Source organism: Pseudophryne corroboree, chromosome 2 (genome assembly GCF_028390025.1).
Source record: "Pseudophryne corroboree isolate aPseCor3 chromosome 2, aPseCor3.hap2, whole genome shotgun sequence".
NCBI classification, from domain to species: Eukaryota; Metazoa; Chordata; class Amphibia; order Anura; family Myobatrachidae; genus Pseudophryne; species Pseudophryne corroboree.
This window is the reverse complement of record NC_086445.1, coordinates 271,970,835-271,995,597: the sequence shown is the minus strand read 5'-3', so window position 1 is coordinate 271,995,597 and position 24,763 is coordinate 271,970,835. Positions and strand designations below refer to the sequence as shown.

Below are 24,763 nucleotides of genomic sequence, written 5' to 3'. Positions count from 1 at the left end.
TGATAAGTCATGTATGTATGTACTACATGCATCACATGATGTCCATGCATAGAAAGAAGGGGGTGATTCAGACCTGATCCCTGGGCTGCACAGTTTGCTGTTCTGCGTTCAGATAGTCGCCGCCTCCAGGGGGTGTGTAATTTCGCCGTACAAGGTGCAATTCCATGTGAACGCAGAGCTGCAAAAATACCACTTTGAGCAGTCTCTGCGCAGCCCAGGACTTACTCCTACAGTGCGATCACATCAGGGTGATCAGGGCCGGAGCTGACGTCAGACACCCTCCCTGAATATGCTTGGACACGCCTGTGTTTTTCCGGGCACTCCCAATAAACTGTCAGTTACCACCCACAAATGGCTTCCTGTCAATCACCTTGCGAATGCCTGTGCAATTGGATTTTTCGCACCATTCCGTCGCTGACCGGCGATGCCCTTTGTTGCTGTCCGACGTGCGTGCGCATTGTGGTGCATACGCATGCGCAGTTACTACCTGATCGCCCGCTGTGTGAAAGATCAGATCTGAATCACCCCCAATGTCTGCTCTGCACCTACAGTATATGTTCTACTAAATCATCAAGGACATTTTCAGTGCTGCTGTGTTGGATGATCTCTATGTGAGTTTTCTGTGTTGTTAGCTCTATCTTAGATTAAATTAAACAGCTAATTGTTAATCAATTTCTATTTGTTAATCTACAGCTAACTTTTAGTGTTAATATGGAAAAAGGCTAATTAGAACCATATGGCGGATGGAAACTCATTTCTCACTGCACTTAGAAGTCATTCATTTGGCATTTCAGAAAATTAAATATTTGCTTTGCAGTAAGATAAATAGTATTTTAACCTAGTCTAACGTCTTCCTCTTGCATAAATCCATTTATTATGACCATCCTCTCTCATTTGTCTTCATCCACCTTTATCATCCGACACCCACGTAAAGGGATGGCTATTGCATGGACTAGCAACTCTATCATTTAGATCACAAATAATGTCTGCAAACAAATAATTATTACGCTATACCCTGTGTGACAAGAACACTGGGATAGTGTTTGAGGGCAGGTATATTTGTCCCAGGTTCTTGTCTTACATGTTTTAGAAAATGTTAACTTCTAGGAAAAATGCTTTTTGTTTTGTCTGAACCTTTTCAGTTTGCTGTAAAAGCTGGGTAAAGGCTCTGAGAGAGAGATAAGGCGAGTTCTAGACATTGGGCCCAGTTCGGGTCTTTGGCCTCACAGAGGGCTAATCAGGGTTTCAGCTGTGTAAGAGTGATATAGTGCTTCTAACCTGATTAGTATGGGCAGACTGCCTGGGAAGGCTGCAGGATCTGTGTGTGAGAGACACGCTTTCTGATGCAAGTAAGCTATACAGTATGTACTGAAGAACTCTGTGTTTTGTTTAGTGACAGTTAGGAACATCTTATGTTTAGTTAGTGCCGGACAGGCAAGGTATTTTTATTTTGGGGTTTGTTTTATTTTCTGTTTCAATAAAACTGGCCGGGGTCAGTTGTACCAGAAACTGGACTTGTGTTGTCCCTCAGCTGCTGCGTGCTGCCATATTCCCCAGGAAAAGGCACCTTGCACCCCTACAGTGTTACAACTTGGTGGAGAATGCGAGCAGGCCGTTCTGCGCATAAGTGAAAGCAGCAGCTTTGTGAGGCCTGCAGAAAACGGTGGTTTATGCAGATACAGCCCAGTGTGAAGTTACTGAGACTCACCCCTGAGGGTTTGATATATGTCCTGGGTGAAAGCAGCTGCAAAGCCGCCTGAAAAATCTGTTGACATGGAGGATCTGCTTAAAGCCTTGCTGCAAGCTACAGCGGCTCAGCAGGAGGCCAACCGACAGCAGCAGGTGGCAATGGAGGAAAATTGGAGACTACAGCGTCAGGATAGAGAGGCCTTAGCAGAAGTGGTGCAGAGACTTGCAGCTCGGGTTGGAGATGTGGCCGTCAGTGCTCCAACCAGCTCTAGTTCTATACGAGCCAGTCACTTCCTGCAGAAAATGACAGAGGCTGATGATGTGGAGGCCTATCTGACCACGTTTGAAAGGACTGCCGAGCGTGAGAACTGGCCGAAAGCACAGTGGGCCAGTCTGCTGGCACCTTTCCTGTCAGGTGAGCCCCAAAAAGCTTACTTTGATTTAAGCCCTGCTGAGGCTCGGGACTATGATAAACTAAAGACTGAGATCCTGACCCGCCTGGGAGTCACGCTGTCAGTACGAGCGCAACGGGTGCACCGTTGGCTGTACGCCATGGAGAAGCCTCCGCGCTCCCAGATGCACGACCTTATTCAGCTAACAAAAAAATGGCTGCAGCCAGAGACATTAACTGGTCCCCAGATGGTGGAAAGAGTCGTCATGGACCGCTACTTGAGATCTTTGCCCATGGTCCTGCGCAAGTGGGTGAGCCATGGAAACCCGGGTACTGCTGACCAATTAGTGGACATGGTAGAGAGGTATTTGGCAGCAGAGGAACTACTGATGACCACCCAGCAACCCATAGATCCTCGACAGCGCCCTTCAGTAAAGACTGGTAAGACTGTTCCGTGGGAAAACGTTGCTGGGCGGTTAAGAGAACGCAAGGCTGGAGAGACTGTAAACACTGGCCCTGGAAACAGGCCAATGGGGCTAGAACGGTCTATGCTGCCCAAATGGGTTGATAATCGTGTGGTTAAATGTTTTAGGTGTGGTATGCCAGGTCATGTTATTGCCAATTGCCCAGTCACGCAAGAACCCATGCCATGTGATGCTGCCTTTGAATGTCGCAGAATGTCTTTCTTTGCTAGGTTAGCCTGTACTGTGGTACCTTCACCTGAGCTGGAAAAACAAATGTGTGATGTGTTCTTAGAAGGTAACCGGGTAGAGGCCTTGCTAGATTCAGGAAGTTTAGTTACCCTCGTGAAAGCTGGGTTAGTGAACCCCTTGAAGGTCCAGCAAATACCTATTGGGGTAACTTGCATACATGGGGATACCCAATATTATGCCACTGCTGAGGTGAATATAGAAACTTGTTGTGGGTCAGCAATGGTTAAAGTGGGACTGGTCCCTACCCTGGTGCATGAGGCCATAATAGGGAGGGATTTTCCTCATTTTTGGAAACTGTGGGAATCACGGTTATCAACAGATGTGAGAAGTAAAAAGCCAGTTGATAATACCGGTGATTTTTTGGATGTACGTGGGTCTTCGGAACTTTCTGGCCCTTTGCCTTTTGCTAGTTTGGCTGGGGAAGTGACAGATGGGGAGTCCAGTGAGGACCCTCTTGCCGGGAACAGAGACATAGTAGTTAGAACTGAAAGCGTGCCTGACCTGGAGGTAAAGAAGGATCTGTTTGCGTCTGAACAGTTAAAGGATCCTACCTTAATAAAGGCTAGAGAGAATGTTAAGATTGTTAATGGGGAACCTGTGGTACCAGGTGACAGGGTTACGTATCCCCACATGGCCATCTGTAATGAGCTCTTGTACCACATTGTCAAAAGGGGTGAGGATGTGGTGGAACAGCTGGTAGTTCCCCAGCCTTATCGGAGAACGGTACTAGATTTAGCTCATAGTCACGTTACCGCAGGACATTTAGGGGCAGAAAAAACCACTGAAAGAGTTTTACAAAGGTTCTTTTGGCCAGGGGTTTATAAAGAAGTGTCTGAATATTGTTCTTCCTGTCCTGAATGCCAGTAGCATGCCCCTAGACCCCATTTCAGGAGCCCACTAGTTCCCATGCCTATTATAGAGGTCCCGTTTGACAGAATAGCCATGGATCTCGTGGGGCCCTTGTTAAAGTCTGCTCGGGGCCATCAGTATATCCTGGTAATTATGGACTATGCCACTCGATATCCTGAGGCTGTCCCTTTACGCACTATCACAACCAAGGCGATAGCTAGGGAGCTGGTGCAGGTATTTAGTAGAGTGGGAATACCAAAAGAAATTTTGACTGACCAAGGTACTCCATTTATGTCAAGGATCATGAAAGAATTGTGCAAGTTATTTAAGGTCACTCACCTTAGGACGTCCATCTACCATCCCCAAACTGACGGGTTGGTGGAAAGGTTTAATAAAACATTAAAAAGTATGTTAAAAAAGGTTGTTGAGAGAGATGGGAAAAACTGGGATTGTTTGTTGCCCTACTTGTTAATGGCCATCAGAGAAGTTCCTCAGTCCTCTACGGGGTTTTCTCCATTTGATTTGTTGTATGGTAGACACCCCAGAGGGCTGTTGGATGTTGCCAAAGAGACGTGGGAAGGACAGCCCACTCCTTATAGAAGCGTTATTGAGCATGTAACACAAATGCAGGATAGGATTGCAGCCGTGGTACCTGTTGTCAGAGAGCACATGGAACAGGCCCAAAGTGCTCAACAGAGGGTCTATAACCGGAGTGCCAAGATACGGGAATTTGCTCCTGGAGATAGAGTTCTTGTTTTGGTACCCACTGTGGAAAGCAAATTCCTAGCTAAATGACAGGGTCCATTTGAGATTAGGGAAAAAGTGAATGAGGTTAATTACAAAGTATACCAGCCGGGAAAGAGAAAACCCGAACAGATCTACCATGTTAACTTAATCAAACCCTGGAAAGATAGGTTGTCTCTGTCAGCGGAGCCTTGCCCTTCGGTGTCTTCACCCCGGTTGCTTCCCGCAGTGAAGGTGTCAGAGACATTATCAGCTGATCAGAACAATCAGGTTAAAGAATTTCTCATCCAAAATAGGGAGGTATTTTCAGAGCTGCCTGGCCGAACGACCATAATAAAACATGACATTGTCACAGAACCAGGGGTCAGGGTTCATTTAAAGCCATATAGGATTCCTGAAGCTCAGCGAGAAGCTATTTCTAAGGAAGTTAAAACCATGTTAGAACTTGGAGTCATAGAGGAGTCTAACAGTGAGTGGTCCAGTCCCATAGTGCTCATCCCGAAGCCCGACGGTAGCATACGCTTCTGTAATGACTTTCGTAAGTTAAATGAGGTGTCCAAGTTTGACGCATACCCCATGCCCCGTGTGGATGAGCTTGTAGAAAGGCTGGGAACAGCCAGGTTTCTCACCACATTGGACCTGACCAAAGGTTACTGGCAAATACCTTTATCTGATAGCGCCAAAGAAAAAACAGCCTTTTCGGTTCCGGAGGGGCTGTACCAGTATAAGATGTTACCCTTTGGGTTGCATGGGGCTCCAGCAACCTTTCAACGGGCGATGGATAAAATTTTGAGGCCCCATAGAAAATATGCAGCTGCCTATTTGGATGATGTGGTAATTCACAGTACAGACTGGGGGTCCCATTTGGTTAAAGTACAAGCAGTACTGGACTCAATCAGAGAGGCAGGGTTAACTGCTAACCCAAAGAAGTGCTGCCTCGCAATGGAGGAGGTCAAATACTTGGGCTTCACCATAGGCAGAGGTCTGATTAGGCCCCAATTGAATAAAGTTGATGCTATTCAAAACTGGCCTCGTCCAGTGAATAAAAAACAGGTAAGGGCTTTTTTGGGAATTACTGGGTACTATAGACGGTTTATTCCTAATTTTGCGACCACAGCGGTGCCGTTGTCAGACCTTACCAAAGGGAAGCAGTCAAATGTGGTGAAATGGAACCCTGATGCAGAAAAGGCGTTCCAAGCGTTAAAAGTGGCTTTGTGTTCACAACCGGTGTTGATAACACCAGATTTTTCAAAAGAATTTGTGGTACAGACAGATGCCTCAGAGGTAGGGATAGGTGCTGTGCTGTCCCAAACCAGAGATGGGGACGAACACCCTATCATTTATTTGAGTAGGAAACTCAATGAGCATGAAAAAAGGTATGCCATTGTGGAAAAGGAGGCTTTGGCCATTAAGTGGGCACTAGATACCTTGAGATATTACCTCTTGGGTAGACAATTCAGACTAGTGACAGACCATGCCCCTTTAAAATGGATGTATGTAAATAGAGGCAAGAATGCTCGTGTAACTAGATGGTTTCTAGCGTTGCAGGACTTTAAGTTTACTGTCGAACATAGACCGGGAACACAATTGGCCAACGCAGATGCATTGTCTCGCATCTTCTGTTTGGGGGCTACAAGTGTTCCGGCCCCTAGGTCGAAACAGGGGAGGGGGATATGTGACAAGAACACTGGGATAGTGTTTGAGGGCAGGTATATTTGTCCCAGGTTCTTGTCTTACATGTTTTAGAAAATGTTAACTTCTAGGAAAAATGCTTTTTGTTTTGTCTGAACCTTTTCAGTTTGCTGTAAAAGCTGGGTAAAGGCTCTGAGAGAGAGATAAGGCGAGTTCTAGACATTGGGCCCAGTTCGGGTCTTTGGCCTCACAGAGGGCTAATCAGGGTTTCAGCTGTGTAAGAGTGATATAGTGCTTCTAACCTGATTAGTATGGGCAGACTGCCTGGGAAGGCTGCAGGATCTGTGTGTGAGAGACACGCTTTCTGATGCAAGTAAGCTATACAGTATGTACTGAAGAACTCTGTGTTTTGTTTAGTGACAGTTAGGAACATCTTATGTTTAGTTAGTGCCGGACAGGCAAGGTATTTTTATTTTGGGGTTTGTTTTATTTTCTGTTTCAATAAAACTGGCCGGGGTCAGTTGTACCAGAAACTGGACTTGTGTTGTCCCTCAGCTGCTGCGTGCTGCCATATTCCCCAGGAAAAGGCACCTTGCACCCCTACAGTGTTACACCTGTCATATGATGGCATGATTCATCTGATGAAGTCATCTTTATAATGATCAGTATTCATGCGCTTGAAACGTTTGTGGTTCTAGGAAAAGTTTTTTCAAATTTACAAATATGTGACTTTCACAGAACAATAAAATTATGAGGTCTTTTATACCTGCTCAAGGTTAATCTTTATATCGTGTACATTTCTAAAGACATAAGATAAGGTATATTTGCAAAATTATATATAGAGTGCCTTCAAAAAGTATGAAACACCATTCACTCATTCATTAACCCACTCATTCATTCATTCATTCATTAACTCTTAAGCCACCAAGACAAAGAACAATAAGAGTAAGCTTCAAAGTAATCAAAATGATATGAGGAAGGAAGGGGAATAATAAGGGGGAGATGTATCAAATCTTGGAAAGAGATAAAGTACCAACCAATCAGTTTCTGCTATTTTTCAAATACAGTGTTTAAAATGATAGAAGCTGATTGGTTGGTACTTTATATCTCTCACCAAGAATGCATAAATCCCCCCCTAAGTATTTATCACTCTTTGTGAATATTTAGGTGCAGATTTAAATAAATGCAAGTTCCCTCACAGCAATGTGCTCCTCTGCTTACTCCTGAGTATTACAGTAGAGAACACATTGCAAAATAATACCACTTTTCCACCACAATCTCGGGTCCGACCCTGGATTTTCAACACGTTTCCAATCCGGGTCAGACCTGGGACAGACCTCGTTCCCACTGTAGCTCTGACCCATGTTATTCCCTGGTAAGCACTACTTACACTGCACACGGGTGCAGTCTGTCTTTCAGCTCTTCCATACCTCTCAACATTTTAGATGTGCAGATTGGACCCCGGGGGTGTGGCCTTGGTCCCATTAGGCTATGCCCCCATACACACCATATTTTTATCAGGCCACAAGACTTTCTGCAATATGTCTGCAGTATCATCTTGCTGGAGAATATAAAGCTCCTCGCTATCAATTATATGGGGATTCTTTAAGCCAGTGCCAGTTAATTATTTTTTTGCATAATATTCTGGAGATGGTTCATTATGTATCATCACAGTCAATGACTTCTGTTGTTCGGTCACTGTTACAGTTCGCCTTCTGTACATTGGACAGTACTGATCTCTGGGAGATGCTCACCATGTTTAATTATCACATCACTGCTTTGTTTGTTTTTTTGTGCTTAATGATCAGTTTTTTTATTTATTAAAAAAATCGCTACCATGCTGTGAGTCAATGAAGAATTTGGCCATGTTTGGATTTGCAAATACAGTGGAGTATAAATAGATTTAAAGAAAGAAAAAATTATTTTCAGTTTTCATTTTCGAAACATTGTGGAATATTCATTTTGATTTGCCATGGCTCTTGATACAGTGAGAGAACAATCCTGCTTTAATCTATTTCAAATTCAAAATGTGCACCAACAAATTGTTAAAATCAACAAACATTTTTTGCGCTACATAAAAAATATATATCTTAAACAGGTCAAATTAGTACTATTGTAACCTGTTGAAATAGTTTGAATGTGTAGACAGAGTATGCAATATCAGTTGGCCTGGATCTGCTACTGATGAAGGGATGTAGTTAGATGTGATTTATATGACCTGCATCCTGAAAATGTATTCTTCCTCTCTAGCAAATAAAAAAAAAATGCCTCCTCTATTCTTGATTATCTATTTCTGACAGGTATACATACTGTACTGGGGAATAGTGATGTGACCCTGGAAAATAACTTGTTTTTAGAGCAGTGATTTTGAAAATGTGCCATAATACAATACATAAGGGTATATTTAATTCATGACGGATCCTTTCTGACAAAAAGGATCCGACAGGTCAGTATTCAATGCTGCGGCCAAACCCGACAGGTATGGCCCGTTCCCGACAATGCCAATACGACTTTTTTTAAAGTCGGGTTGACATTGTCGGAAATTGGGCTAAAACCTGTCGGGTTTGGCTGCGCTTCTGACAGAACACATGGATTCCGACAATCCACGTGTTTTCCGACAAAAAAAGCAGCCGGCATTGAATAGGTCAGAACCTGCCGTCTTTCTGACAAGAAAGCAGTTTCCGACAAGAATTGAGTACCCCCCATAGGCTCAAATCACTCCTGCTTCTTGAAAGCCACATTCCATGTCACTAACAAGCAGCAGATTATCTACTGGAAACTCATATCACTAATACTACCCTGCTCTGCAGCTAAGCCTAATGATTATTACATGTAGGGTTTTCACCTGCCAGACAAAAAAGCTGTAGAAATATGACTCCATTAAAACTGGTAACCTGTCACATGTCCGGTAAAAAGCTATTAATGTGTCAGAATTGATGTATCAAAGCAGCTTTTTCCCTGGCCAATAAGAATTGCAGAGAAATGCTCATGTTAAGAAGAAACAGCAGAATATGCTGATTGTGGCATGCAGTGAAGATAAAACATATTGGGGTGGATGGATAGATTGATAGCATACAACACACCTTTATATCTGAGCTGAAATTATTAATTTTGTTGCATCCAGAATTCTCCAGGTGGTAATTAGCCCATCTCAGGAGCAGCTCTTCTGGAGAAAGTTTCATGAGATCCTCCAGACTCTCTCCATCCCGTAACAGGGCAATCAAAGCTGTATAGAACATATAATGTTATAGTACATACAGTGGTACAAAACCTGTTTTTACAAAAACATTTATATTTTTTACAATCCAATAATGAAAGCAAATTGTGACTTTGGTACCACTTTCTAATTTATTATTATACACCAAAAATAAGAACAAAGCAATACTCCAATGAATGGTCCAAAATCTAGACTAAAATATATAAAAGGGCATTTATCTTATAATATATGTAAAATATTTATTGAATCTATTTTCTGTAGTGCAGGGTTTTTCAGATAAAGGTATACTTCTATCATTTGAGGCTCTGTGCCTAAATAAATAAATTAAATTTAAATCTAGTTTACATCAAGCAATACATTTATCATTGTCACAACCTGGTGTGGATATAAGTTTTGAGATTTTAAAAAATGTTGCATAAAGTTATATCAATGTAACATGGTGTCGTGGAGATGCTGCTGACTACACTGTACTGTAGCTATCCCATGCCTACACTAGTGTAACCTAGAGCCATGACTAGAAGTTTTGGTGCCCTGTGCCAGAGAGAGAATTAGCGCCCCACACCCCGTATTTTTTCAATAGGAACATAAGGCACATACCTCGTGGGGAAGGGGCATGACGAGTTTGATCCCAGAGACAGCTCATACTATGATGCCCCTTCCCACATTTTTTATATATTTTTTCTATTTGGACACAAATCCCCTTTATAACACATTCATGCACTTAATTTGAGAGCTCGCTGTTATTCAGTTATAATACCCTTTACTAAATAACACATTTTCAATATACTGCCATACCCAGAATTCAAACCTACAAACCTACAACCCCGTCTAATTCTAATCACCCTACTCATTGAGCTACTTGATCCTGCATAAACTATGAACACTATATGAAGCTACTGGTACTTTGTAAAAAAATAATAATAATAACCAGCACAATTGAGCAGATCTATGTAGTGTGCAGCCACACATCCAATCTCTTGCAGCCACATACTACATTATATGGATCTGCTCAGCCGCAATGCTGATCATTTGTTCACAAAGTACAAGGTAAGCTTTAAATAGAATTCTCTAGCTTAGAATAACATAGCTTTCTATACAGAAGCAGACAGCTCAATTAATAGGTTGTCTGACTGCAATGCCACAGGCAATGGGTTTGATTCCTGGGTATGTCACCATCTTGAAATGTAATAAAGAACAGTGTGACTGAATAACAAAGAAATCTAAACTTGGGTTCATGAATCCTGCACAGGTATTAGTGACCGAAGGGGTCAGGGTAGGAGACAGGGGTGGCCAGGAGAAGCTGGGCTTCAAAAAAGGGGGAAGCTACAAGTGGAAGTAATTAAAACAGATAATTGAAGCAATGTGCATGCCCCCAGCGTGAAGTGAAATGGGCATGTGACTCGTGCCCTGAAACCCTCCTGTTCATGTGTTTGATGAAGGCTTGTGCACTATGACCTGATCCCTGTATCCAAAAATGTTGGTCTTTGGAGCCCACCAGTCTTAATTGCCCCAAGTCCCCCCAAAGCCTTAATCCAGCTTCGCCCATGACCATTGTAAAGTAGCTACCACATGACTACAATGTAGTGTACCTATCCCACAACTACACTGTACTGTAGCTGTCCAATGACATCTGTACTGTAGCTGTCCAATGACTAATTGTAGTGTTGCTATCCCATGATTACACTGTAATGTAGCTTTCCCATGACTACATTGTACTGTATCTCATGACTACACTGTACTGTAGCTGTCCAGTGACCAAACTGTAGCGTTACTATCCCATGACTACATTGTACTGTATCTCATGACTACACTGTACTGTAGCTGTCCAGTGACTAAACTGTAGCGTTACTCTCCCATGACTACATTGTACTGTATCTCATGACTACACTGTACTGTAGCTGTCCAGTGACTAAACTGTAGCGTTACTATCCCATGACTACATTGTACTGTATCTCATGACTACACTGTACTGTAGCTGTCCAGTGACTAAACTGTAGTGTTACTATCCCATGACTACATTGTACTGTATCTCATGACTACACTGTACTGTAGCTGTCCAGTGACTAAACTGTAGTGTTGCTATCTCATGACTACATTGTACTGTATCTCATGATTACACTCTACTGTAGCTATCTCATGCCTACACTGTACTGTAGCTATCCCTCCACTACACTGTAATTTAGCTATCCCATGACTGCAATGTAATGTAGCTATCCCTTGTAGCTGTCCCATGACTACACTATACTGTAGCTGTATAATCACTTACCCATGATTACATTCTATGGTATCTCATATCTTCACTGTACTGTAGCTATTCCATGACTACACTGTACTGTAGCTGTCCAATGGCTAAACTGTAATGTTGGTATCTCATGACTACACTGTACTGTGTCTAGCCCATGAGTACACTGTACTGCAGCTACTGTAGCACATTAATATACTGTACTGCAGCACCTTACAGAGCACACATACAGATAAAGTGCATACATAACAGGATATAAAGTGCAAAACATTATGATACAGACAAGCTAGATAACAATTCTGAATACACAGTCATAATTACAACAACGTCAATGCTGGTGGAAACCTGTACTCTTACTGATCAGCAGACAGGGTTAGGGCCATTGTAAGTATAGGGGAGGGGAGGAGATAGAAGCAAACATTAGAAACGGAATAGGCCACTGTAGTACACAAAGGAAGAGCACTCTGAGAGAGGTTACAAAACATATGGGAGAGGGTGCAGACAAGGCTGTCACAGCAATGTAAGTCTGCGTGCTAAGTCAGAAAGTGGTGGCTTCAGATGGGAACTGTTAGGCTTTTGTGAAGAAACAGCTTTTGAGAGCCGTTTGAAGTGTTGCAGGAGAGGGAGTGTGTTCCAGTGATAGAGAGCAGCACAGATGAAATTCTGGAGGTGTCAGTCATAGACAGAGCAAAATGAATGAGTCTGATAGGGAGCGGGCGTATGCAGATAGATACTGTATAGATGTACTGTACTGTAGCTATCCATTGACTACACTACACTATAGTGTACTGTAGCTATCCCATGATTAAACTGTAGCTATCCCATGACTACACTGTAGGTATTTCATGCCACTGTGAGAACGTGAAATAATTATGTGTCCTTTCCTCATGAAGAATTTTTGTCTAATTACTTATTAGGCTATATTATAATATTATTATTATTATTATTATTATTATTATTATAAATAATGTAAATACAGTACATAGTATTTAGTTGAGAGGATGATATATAAACTACCTCCAATCCCAAATGGATTCATGACCATATAAGAAGATCATATACCTTCATTCTTGCTGAGCTCAATATCTGCAAACAGTCCAATCTTGATGACCTGCCACAGAAGTCCCAGCACCAAGTATGGTTTCCCTTCCTTCAAATCCTCAGCGCCAATGTTTACTACATGACATCCGATAGCAGAAGCGGAATTGAGTGCCAAATTCAAATTCTCCTGAAGGCAAAAAAAAGCATGAGCATCAATAAAATATAAATAAGAGGATTAACGGGTCCTTGTAAATGAGGACAACCTAACTTTAATATTAAATAAATGTCATGTATCCCATGTGACATCATTAGGCACAGTCACCCACTTGAGTCCTGATATTATATGTGTCTACACACATACAGTAATGCCCTAACTACTCTTAACCAAAGTCTACTCATTGCCTTTATGAATCATCCTACAAACAGTTTTCACTTTAACAAATAGTTATTTAGGGAATAAATATATATATATATATATATATATATATATATATATATATGTATGTGTCACGATCCAGGTAATTCCTTATCAGTATTTACCTTCCAAATGCCTCCTGAGACTGTCCCAGTGTTCCAAGCCTGGATTCCATCTGCATTGTCTGCATGCAGCACGCTGCATCTCGTCTCAAAACTCTTCACTGTGATTCTGGCAGCTTCATGGTTAAATCTCACATGCAAGTTACAAACAATCTTTCCCTCCAAAAGCAAACATGGGCGCAGCCATGTTTGCTTTCATCACATGTTGCTTTTCAGCCTATCAGCTGCACTCTGGTTTCTAACCTAATTACCCAGCAGCTGCACTCTAGACTCTGCTTAATCAGCCAGCCAATCCCTGTTTCCCAGCTGGTATAAATATCTTGTTCCTGGGCTGGAAAGATTGTCAGTGCTTCAATTGTCTTCAGTGATTCCAGTGTGCAGTTCTCCCATGGACTTTCTCTGCAGTACAGCCTGACTCTGCAGTGTCTCAACATTGCACCCTGTGACTGGCAGTTACCCGAGACCGGCTTCCAGCTTCTAGCTTCCAGCGGTGCTCTGCCCTGCCAGTAACCATCGGTGTTCCGCCATCGATCCCAAGTCACCATCGGTGTTCCACCATCGATCCCAAGTCACCACTGGTGTTCCGTCATCGACCCAAGTCACCATCGGTGTTCCGCCATCGATCCCAAGTCACCATCGGTGCTCTGTCATCGATCTCTAGCATCACCAGTGTTTCTGCATCTGATCTTCCATTACACTGGTATCTGACACCATTTCACAGCTCACCACCTGTGTCGGTTCTATCCGGCATTTCCCGGCAGTTCAGTCATAAGCTTCTGTTTCCCATCAGCTACCCAGTGCATCGGTGTTGGTAAGGAAATATCATCTCCAAGTCCTTCAAGACTGTGCTTAATTAAACCACACCTAGAGACTGCCTATATGCACTCCTGGGAACTGTGACTTATATGCTGTTCTTAATATTGCTAACTGCCGACATATGCTTGTGAGCTGAGTTTCAATAAAACCTTTAAACTTTCCTTTGTTGTCGTGGTCACGCCTTCGGGCATCTGTGGTAAAGGTTCCCTGCATGTCTAAGAACTCTGTACTGCTTCCCAGGTTCACATATACCTCTGCCCCTACAATTGAGGCTTCCCCTGGTCAGTACCAGCCCTCAGTGTGACAGTAAGCACTGACCTAATGGATCCGGCCGGAGACCAGGTCCAAGCGACCAGGCCGATGCAAGAACTTGCAGCCTGCCTTGAACGTCAGGAGACTGCACAGGGCCATGTGATCCGCTGTCTCCAGGACCTCTCCTTTCGGCTGGATGGAATACAAGTAACCCTCCGTGGTTCAGGGGCGTCCAGTGTGCCGACTGCAGTACCTTTGGTGGTATCCCCACCCACCATTCCCGTTTCTGCTCCTTGTCTCCATTTACCGACACCTGCCAAGTTTGATGGTTCCCCAAAAGCCTGTCGGGGTTTCCTAAATCAGTGTGAGATATATTTTGAGTTACAGCCTGGCAGTTTCCCAGCTGACCGCACCAAGGTTGCTTACATCATCTCCCTCCTCAGTGGCTCCGCCCTCGATTGGGAATCACCTCTATGGGAGAAGTCTGATGCCCTGCTCTCTTCATATGCAGACTTCGTGGCAACCTTCAGGCGCATCTTTGATGAACCAGGTCGTGTGACCTCTGCCTCCTCTGATATCCTCAGGCTACGTCAGGGGACACGAACAGTCGGTCAATATCTCGTACAGTTCCAGATCCTAGAGTCCAAACTTTTCTGGAATGATGACGCTCTTTACTCAGCCCAAGAAGGGGCGTCTGTGTCTACAGCCCAAGAAGGGGCATCTGTGTCTACAGCCCAAGAAGGGGCATCTGTGTCTACAGCCCAAGAAGGGGTATCCTATGTTCAAGCTCTAGTAGGGGCATATGAGTCTTCTCAAAAAAGAGTTTCTGATCTGTCAACCCCAGGGGGGTGCTGGAGAAAACAACCCTGAGAGAGATGTCTGATTCGTCAACCCCAGGAGGGGTCACCAAAGTTTCAGCCCCAAGGGAAGTATCCAGAGCCAAGTTCCCAGATGGAAATTTTTGTGCTACAAATGCAGTTATGAACTCCTGTTTGCCATCTTCAGAGAGCACCACCCTGTTGGCATCCAGCATGGACCAGGTCCAGGATGGTCTAACTGAACACTCAGATACCACTCATTCCGGTTCTAACCAGATTCTGACTCTTTCAGTTCCAGCTGATTCAACGGTTTCCAAACTCAATCCTGTCCTATCCGTCGGCCCAAAGTCTCCGCCGGTCTCAGCCAGTTCAAGTTTGTCTGGACTCAATCTGGTCTTGTCCATAGGTCCAGTACAGTCTCCTCTGGTTCCAGCCAGTTCAAGTTCATCAGGATTCAATCTAGATTCTTCCGTTTGTTCAGGTAAAGAATTTATAAGAAGTGTCCTGGGGCCACTCCTAAAGGAGGGGGTGCTGTCACGATCCAGGTAATTCCTTATCAGTATTTACCTTCCAAATGCCTCCTGAGACTGTCCCAGTGTTCCAAGCCTGGATTCCATCTGCATTGTCTGCATGCAGCACGCTGCATCTCATTGTCTCAAAACTCTTCACTGTGATTCTGGCAGCTTCATGGTTAAAGCTCACATGCAAGCTACAAACAATCTTTCCCTCCAAAAGCAAACATGGGCGCAGCCATGTTTGCTTTCATCACATGTTGCTTTTCAGCCTATCAGCTGCACTCTGGTTTCTACCTAATTACCCAGCAGCTGCACTCTAGACTCTGCTTAATCAGCCAGCCAATCCCTGTTTCCCAGCTGGTATAAATATCTTGTTCCTGGGCTGGAAAGATTGTCAGTGCTTCAATTGTCTTCAGTGATTCCAGTGTGCAGTTCTCCCATGGACTTTCTCTGCAGTACAGCCTGACTCTGCAGTGTCTCAACATTGCACCCTGTGACTGGCAGTTACCCGAGACCGGCTTCTAGCTTCCAGCGGTGCTCTGCCCTGCCAGTAACCATCGGTGTTCCGCCATCGATCCCAAGTCACCATCGGTGTTCTGTCATCGATCCCAAGTCACCATCGGTGTTCTGTCATCGATCCCAAGTCACCATCGGTGTTCCGCCATCGATCCCAAGTCACCATCGGTGCTCTGTCATCGATCTCTAGCATCACCAGTGTTTCTGCATCTGATCTTCCATTACACTGGTATCTGACACCATTTCACAGCTCACCACCTGTGTCGGTTCTATCCGGCATTTCCCGGCAGTTCAGTCATCAGCTTCTGTTTCCCATCAGCTACCCAGTGCATCGGTGTTGGTAAGGAAATATCATCTCCAAGTCCTTCAAGACTGTGCTTAATTAAACCACACCTAGAGACTGCCTATATGCACTCCTGGGAACTGTGACTTATATGCTGTTCTTAATATTGCTAACTTCCGACATATGCTTGTGAGCTGAGTTTCAATAAAACCTTTAAACTTTCCTTTGTCGTGGTCACGCCTTCGGGCATCTGTGGTAAAGGTTCCCTGCATGTCTAAGAACTCTCTACTGCTTCCCAGGTTCACATATACCTCTGCCCCTACAATTGAGGCTTCCCCTGGTCAGTACCAGCCCTCAGTTGTGACAGTATGTGTATTTATATATACAAGTGAAAATATGTCTATTTGTTCTTCATAGGGGGTTCTGCGTGGCTTGATGGACCTAGACCAGACTTGGTACACATACCCCTCATTATCCAATTTAAAATACTGGCAGGGTTTCAAGTAAAAAAATCCACACCTTTCGGGGCCATGGCCATATATCTTATATATATATATATAAAATGCATTGGTCTGTTTGTCTGTCCAGTTGTATATTCAGACACCCCTGCAAAGATTGGAATAAAACCAAAGGAAGGTGGTCCAGTTGGATCCTGGCCAGGTTTTAGGGGTGTTAGGGTCCCAGTCAGACCTCACGGCAGAATGCGCCAGGCAGACCAAGGGATCCTGTTCTGAGCCTTCCACTGAATGGATTTGGAAGAAAACTTCACATAGTGGTAACATTGGATCCCAGAAGACATATTAGGGGGTTGGGGTCTCTGTCAGACCTCCTGTTGGTGTACGCTGGGCAGAAAGTTTACACAGGGAGCCTGTTCTGGGCCTTCCACTGGATGGATTTTGATGAAAACTTCACAGAGTGATAACATTGGATCCAAGAAAACATAACAGGGGTTTGCGGCCCCAGTTGGACCTCCCGTTGTTCTACTCTAGGCAGAATTTTGACACAGGGAGCCTGTTCTGGGCCTTTCACTAGAAGGATTTGGATGAAAATTTTAAAATGAACTGTAATAACAGACATAAATGAGCATAATTCAATGACCTGAAATAACTGACTGAAATAATCATAAATCAGTTGACTAAAATAACTGATAGAAATGGAGGTTGGAAAACAAAAAATTGTGTGTAACCAAGAATATGGGCGATATTCAATTGTTTGAAAAGTCAGTTGGGTGTCTATTTTTTCCTGTCTAATAGACAGCGGAAAAACAGACACCCAACAGACTTTCCAAAGAATTGAATGTCCCCCAATTTGTTAGGTTTGCAGGGAACCTTTAATTATACTCTAAGTACAATCTAATGTACAGCCATGGTGTATGCATTAACTTTGTATGTTTTATCTACATGTATGTTTCCTCCGGATGATCTGGCTGCCTTCCTTGGCCTAATTGTGTCTAGTGTGTGTGTATGTGAGCAGTGGAGCAGGGGTTGGAGGTGGGGGGGCAGGTACTCTTTTCCCAGACCCAGGCCTGTTGGAGGTGCCCGGGGGGAGGCCCAGGTCCCGCTGCCCCCTCCTTCCCTGTTGTAGACAGTGGCACTTGGAGCAGGGAGACAGAGGAGTGACTTGTGCAGCACCAACTTTTTCTCCCAGCCCAGCATACATGCTGCTGTGTGCCGCGCTGAGGAGAGAGGAGGAAGCAGCCGCTCCTCTCTCTCCCTGCTTAATGTGCAGGGGGGGTGATCAATTGCACCCGCACGCCCGCATACTGCCTGCCACCTGTCAGCCCCCATCCCGGCGCCCCCTCCAGTGCTGCACAATAACTAATATTTGTAATATTTCCTATGCAGGGGTGCTGGCCACACCTCCCTGCATTGGTCACGTCCCCTTCCAGTACCTGGGCACGACACAGCTGTCGGCGCCCCTGTATGTGAGCCATTAGTGGTGTCCTTAGATTGTAAGCTCCACTGGGACATTGACTGACACAACTGAGTAAATCTCTTTGTACAATAGGAAAATATTGTATCTCAACTAATCTGACTCTGATGAAGAAACTATTTGGATTGGGGGGAAAAAATAGATTTACCTGCAGATTTTCAGAGACATATTGTCTGCAGCATATATGTGTGACATCAAACTGAACATATTGGGACATTAATGTAGATTACAAAGAGCATGCAGTAATGGTACTGCTATAGTGATCCGGTAAGGATTCTGGCAGTCAGAATACCAATGCCGGAATCCCAACACTGCTCGGAATACCGTTGCTGGGATGCCGACATGGATCACAATGCCGGTGCCGGAATCCCGAACACTGGGATCCTGAACTTAAGTATGCTGGGAATGCTGAGGGTCAGGCCGCGAGGTCAGGGGGGGTTAGATTTAGGCTGCGGGAGGAGGGTTAGGGTTAGCCTGCAGGGGTGGGAAGGTTTGGTTTAGGCTGCAAGGTGGGGGGGTGGGGGGCTAGGGTTAGGCACAGATTGTACTTTAGAGTGTGGCCTCCAATGTCGAATGTTTACAGCTGAGTACAGCTGGGTAAAGTGGATCAGACAGACATATTGTTCCCATTGGCACAGTGTGTATGCCCAATAAGCATGCCACGTCGTCATTAGCAATGTCTTATGGTTGGCCTGCTGCAGTGCTGACAGAAGACTTTGCTAGTGACGCCATGTTGCATCCTGCGTTGCTCCGTCGCCCCTCTGCCCCTCTGTGTGCACACATCCCGCGGGTCCTGCTCCCCACTGCCCCTCTGTGCTCACACACCATGGGACAGTTGCGCTGTGTAACTTTTAACAACTTGGACGCACACGCCATAGGAAAACATCAACCATTTGCGTGAATGTCGGCATTGCATGAGACTCAGAGTCAGGGCCATTATGTTTTTTTTTTTTTTTTTCCAACAAGGAAAGATTACATATGACACAATGTATTCCCTTCTGTAAAGGCTATGGTCAAAATGTTTTTACACAGATTGAGGTAATCCAGTGTGGCTTCTACTACCCATTGTAATTGTCAGTAATAGCAGAAGTGTATTATTTCTTTATAATGAACACTGCAATAACACCAGAGCTGATCATTTATAAACAAAGCTATTATGCATAGGCGTTTATACATTAAACATAGAATTTGTCGGCAGATAAGAACCACTTGGCCCATCTAGTCTGCCACTTTTTTTTTTTTTTATCACTAACCTTAATTGATTTTTATTTCTTTGTAAGGATATCCTTATGTCTATCCCATGCATGTTTAAACTGCTCTAATGTCTTAGCCTCTACCACCTCTGATGCGAGGCTATTCCACTTGTCCACTACCCTTTCTGTGAAGTAATTTTTCCGCAAATTTCCCCTGAACCTCCCCCCCTCCAGTCTCAGTGCATGTCCTCGTGTCCTATTGCTTCTCTTCATTTGGAGAGTGTTTCCCTCCTGGACTTTGTTAAAACCCTTGATATTTTTTTAAGTTTCTATCATGTCCCCCCTTTCCCTTCTCTGCTCCAAACTTTACATATTGAGATTTCTTAGTCTTTCTGGGTATGTTTTGTGATGTAGGCCATGCACCATTTTAGTTGCCCCTTTTTGTACAGTTTCTAATGTATTAATATCCTTTTGAAGATATGGCCTCCAGAATTAAACACAGTATTCTAGATGAGGCCGTACCAATGACCTATACAGTGGCATTATTACTTCTTTCTTTCTGCTGCTGATTCCTCTCGCTGATTCCTCTCGCAATGCAGCCAAGCATCCGACTAGCCTTCCTCATTGCTTTGTTACATTGCTTACCTGCCTTTAAGTCATCTGAAATAGTGACTCCTAGATCCCTTTCCTCCTCAGTAGTTTCCAGTATAGTGCCATTAATACTATATTTAGCCTTTGGATTTTTGAGACCCAAGTGCATGATTTTGCATTTTTTGGCATTAAACTGTAATTGCCACACTCTTAACCATTCCTCTAGTCTACCTAGATCCTCAATCATTTGTTTTACCCCACCTGGTGTGTCTACCCTGTTGCATACCTTTGTGTCATCTGCAAAAAGGCATACTTTCCCTTTAATGCCATTTGCAATGTCACCAATAAAGATATTAAAAAGCACTGGTCCAAGTACAGATCCCTGGGGTACTCCACTGGTAACATTTCCCTCCTGTGAATGCACTCCATTTACCACAACTCTCTGTTTTCTATTACATATACTGTATATTAGTAACTTGTGTGTTATAATATAATTCTACCATTAGCAGATAGGGTCCATTGTGTTTGAAAATGAAAGATGCAAAGCATAACCTTATCATAATACTTTAAAAAAAAATTGTTGCTATGGTTTGTTCAGAACATAAATAACAATGTTTTATTCATCTAAAAGAAACAAAAATGTCTCTTAAGAGCTGATGCGGGGGATTGTAAAAGGGCCATTTAGTGCATTATACAGGGACCCAGGGGTAAATGTATTACACTGGCAATTTATCATGCATCTATAGCACTTCCTGGTTTACCTCTTTACTGAGGTGAAGCAGGAAGCAGCAGCGCCGAAATGTATGAACATCTCGGATGCCAAAATGGCTCCCCTATGACAATCGCTGCCAGACCTCCACAGTGCATCAGCCTAGTGCAGTCCCCCAGGCGGCACACTGGGCATGCGCAAGATTTCCTCTGCAGCCTGGAGCCGGCAGCCACCACAGCCAGGGACAGCACTGTCCCTGTGGTGGTGTATGGGCAATGACACCTGCAGCTGTCAAATCGATAGCTGCATGTGTTGGAGCGGTCAATGCCACTGACCGTTCATACATTGCCAGGCATATCACCTTGCACACATCTCCTCCTTCATACATGGGGGATAGGCGGTATCAGCGCACATAGCGACACTGATACCGTTTCTCCCCCATAACAGCACTTCATACATCTACCCCTGTACTAGCGGAAATGTAAATGAAAGCAATGAGAAGAAATAACCTGCAGGGACCCATACAAACAGGTGGTATCTATTAATATGCAGACTAGTGAGTTACAAGGTAAATCAGCAGATGGTTGTAGTACCACTAGCATGTTCCCCAAAAGATAAAAACAGAAAGCAACGCTGATCTTCTGTTTCCATTTCTTCATGTGAAGTTGTACCTGGATAGTGAAAGGAGTTAATTTCTTTTTGTTGATGGCTCGTTCATCAATGGTATCTGGCACTGAGAGGTTGATCATTTTGCTGAAAAATAAAGATACGCATGAGCATATACAATGTATAGTCCCATATATAAAAAAGTGGCTGAAGATGAGAAACTGTGCTCTTATGTTTGTCTTCATAGGCATTGATTTTCCATTGGTTGGAGGGGAAGGTGGTTTTATTGATGTGCAGCACCTGAACCCAGGAACTCTGTAGGAGCCTGGATCCGATCCAATGCAGGGGAGCAGGGCAATTAAGGTTTGTGAGGGCCCCATGGCAACAAATTGGTGGTGACCCCTTCGAGTGCCCCATTGTTATTAAGACCCATTGTCCTATTAATATGACATACATTTGTGCACAGCTTAAAGTGTCTTATTTTGTGCTCCAATGTCCTATACATAGGACACTTAATAATTTTGTAACTAAGACCTGAAATGTATAAATATTGCCATATTCATGTTTAGAATGTTTGAGTAAATTTATCAATAAATATTTAGAAAATATACATTTTCGGATTATGGGTATAATACGCTGATACGGCAATGCGGGGGAGAAATGTACAATTTCCCATCTCATTGCTTAGCCAACCAATGTGAAAAGTACAATCCTGCGCTCTAGCTTCATTACCGAAATCATTTGAGGAATCTGTAAAACGAATAAAGTGGTAGACTAGGTTATGTTATGGATAATTGGTTGATGACCTACACACTTTATTTTGCCTTTGCTTTGTTTTCTAATTAATTTACTTTGTGTTTTCTGAGCTTTTTCTTGCTTTTTTAATGTATTTTCTGATTTTTCCCTGTTGTTTTTCTGCTTTGCTTTTTCATCAGATTTAAATAAAATAGGGACAGTAAAGAAAATAAAAAACAAACCTGCAAATAGGATAGAATCACATAAAAAAGATATTTATAAATAATACAAATGCACTGAATGTCACCAATTGTTCTCATGTTGAAGGTACATCATATACAGTTATGATTAGAGATGAGCGCCTGAAATTTTTCGGGTTTTGTGTTTTGGTTTTGGGTTCGGTTCCGCGGCCGTGTTTTGGGTTCGAACGCGTTTTGGCAAAACCTCACCGAATTATTTTTGTCGGATTCGGGTGTGTTTTGGATTCGGGTGTTTTTTTCCAAAAACACTAAAAAACAGCTTAAATCATAGAATTTGGGGGTCATTTTGATCCCAAAGTATTATTAACCTCAAAAACCATAATTTACACTCATTTTCAGTCTATTCTGAATACCTCACACCTCACAATATTATTTTTAGTCCTAAAATTTGCACCGAGGTCGCTGTGTGAGTAAGATAAGCGACCCTAGTGGCCGACACAAACACCGGGCCCATCTAGGAGTGGCACTGCAGTGTCACGCAGGATGTCCCTTCCAAAAAACCCTCCCCAAACAGCACATGACGCAAAGAAAAAAAGAGGCGCAATGAGGTAGCTGTGTGAGTAAGATTAGCGACCCTAGTGGCCGACACAAACACCGGGCCCATCTAGGAGTGGCACTGCAGTGTCACGCAGGATGGCCCTTCCAAAAAACCCTCCCCAAACAGCACATGACGCAAAGAAAAAAAGAGGCGCAATGAGGTAGCTGACTGTGTGAGTAAGATTAGCGACCCTAGTGGCCGACACAAACACCGGGCACATCTAGGAGTGGCACTGCAGTGTCACGCAGGATGTCCCTTCCAAAAAACCCTCCCCAAACAGCACATGACGCAAAGAAAAAAAGAGGCGCAATGAGGTAGCTGTGTGAGTAAGATTAGCGACCCTAGTGGCCGACACAAACACCGGGCCCATCTAGGAGTGGCACTGCAGTGTCACGCAGGATGTCCCTTCCAAAAAACCCTCCCCAATCAGCACATGATGCAAAGAAAAAGAAAAGAAAAAAGAGGTGCAAGATGGAATTATCCTTGGGCCCTCCCACCCACCCTTATGTTGTATAAACAAAACAGGACATGCACACTTTAACCAACCCATCATTTCAGTGACAGGGTCTGCCACACGACTGTGACTGATATGACGGGTTGGTTTGGACCCCCCCCAAAAAAGAAGCAATTAATCTCTCCTTGCACAAACTGGCTCTACAGAGGCAAGATGTCCACCTCATCTTCACCCTCCGATATATCACCGTGTACATCCCCCTCCTCACAGATTATCAATTCGTCCCCACTGGAATCCACCATCTCAGCTCCCTGTGTACTTTGTGGAGGCAATTGCTGCTGGTCAATGTCTCCGCGGAGGAATTGATTATAATTCATTTTAATGAACATCATCTTCTCCACATTTTCTGGATGTAACCTCGTACGCCGATTGCTGACAAGGTGAGCGGCGGCACTAAACACTCTTTCGGAGTACACACTTGTGGGAGGGCAACTTAGGTAGAATAAAGCCAGTTTGTGCAAGGGCCTCCAAATTGCCTCTTTTTCCTGCCAGTATAAGTACGGACTGTGTGACGTGCCTACTTGGATGCGGTCACTCATATAATCCTCCACCATTCTATCAATGTTGAGAGAATCATATGCAGTGACAGTAGACGACATGTCCGTAATCGTTGTCAGGTCCTTCAGTCCGGACCAGATATCAGCATCAGCAGTCGCTCCAGACTGCCCTGCATCACCGCCAGCGGGTGGGCTCGGAATTCTGAGCCTTTTCCTCGCACCCCCAGTTGCGGGAGAATGTGAAGGAGGAGATGTTGACAGGTCGCGTTCCGCTTGACTTGACAATTTTGTCACCAGCAGGTCTTTCAACCCCAGCAGACCTGTGTCTGCCGGAAAGAGAGATCCAAGGTAGGCTTTAAATCTAGGATCGAGCACGGTGGCCAAAATGTAGTGCTCTGATTTCAACAGATTGACCACCCGTGAATCCTTGTTAAGCGAATTAAGGGCTGCATCCACAAGTCCCACATGCCTAGCGGAATCGCTCCGTGTTAGCTCCTTCTTCAATGCCTCCAGCTTCTTCTGCAAAAGCCTGATGAGGGGAATGACCTGACTCAGGCTGGCAGTGTCTGAACTGACTTCACGTGTGGCAAGTTCAAAGGGCATCAGAACCTTGCACAACGTTGAAATCATTCTCCACTGCACTTGAGACAGGTGCATTCCATCTCCTATATCGTGCTCAATTGTATAGGCTTGAATGGCCTTTTGCTGCTCCTCCAACCTCTGAAGCATATAGAGGGTTGAATTCCACCTCGTTACCACTTCTTGCTTCAGATGATGGCAGGGCAGGTTCAGTAGTTTTTGGTGGTGCTCCAGTCTTCTGTACGTGGTGCCTGTACGCCGAAAGTGTCCCGCAATTTTTCTGGCCACCGACAGCATCTCTTGCACGCCCCTGTCGTTTTTTAAAAAATTCTGCACCACCAAATTCAAGGTATG

The 24,763-nt window shown here is 44.1% G+C and overlaps 1 protein-coding gene across 1 annotated transcript in view; it reads right to left on the bottom strand.

The window, feature by feature from the left end:
• LCP1 (lymphocyte cytosolic protein 1) overlaps window positions 1-24,763 on the bottom strand; it is a 168,170-nt gene that overhangs the window by 15,645 nt on the left and 127,762 nt on the right. Inside the window, exons 6-8 of the mRNA XM_063952813.1 lie at window positions 21,352-21,433; window positions 12,540-12,705; window positions 9,102-9,244 (exon numbers count right to left, since the gene is read on the bottom strand). Coding sequence (XP_063808883.1) covers window positions 9,102-9,244; window positions 12,540-12,705; window positions 21,352-21,433 — 391 coding nt within the window. The remainder of the gene's footprint in view (window positions 1-9,101; window positions 9,245-12,539; window positions 12,706-21,351; window positions 21,434-24,763) is intronic.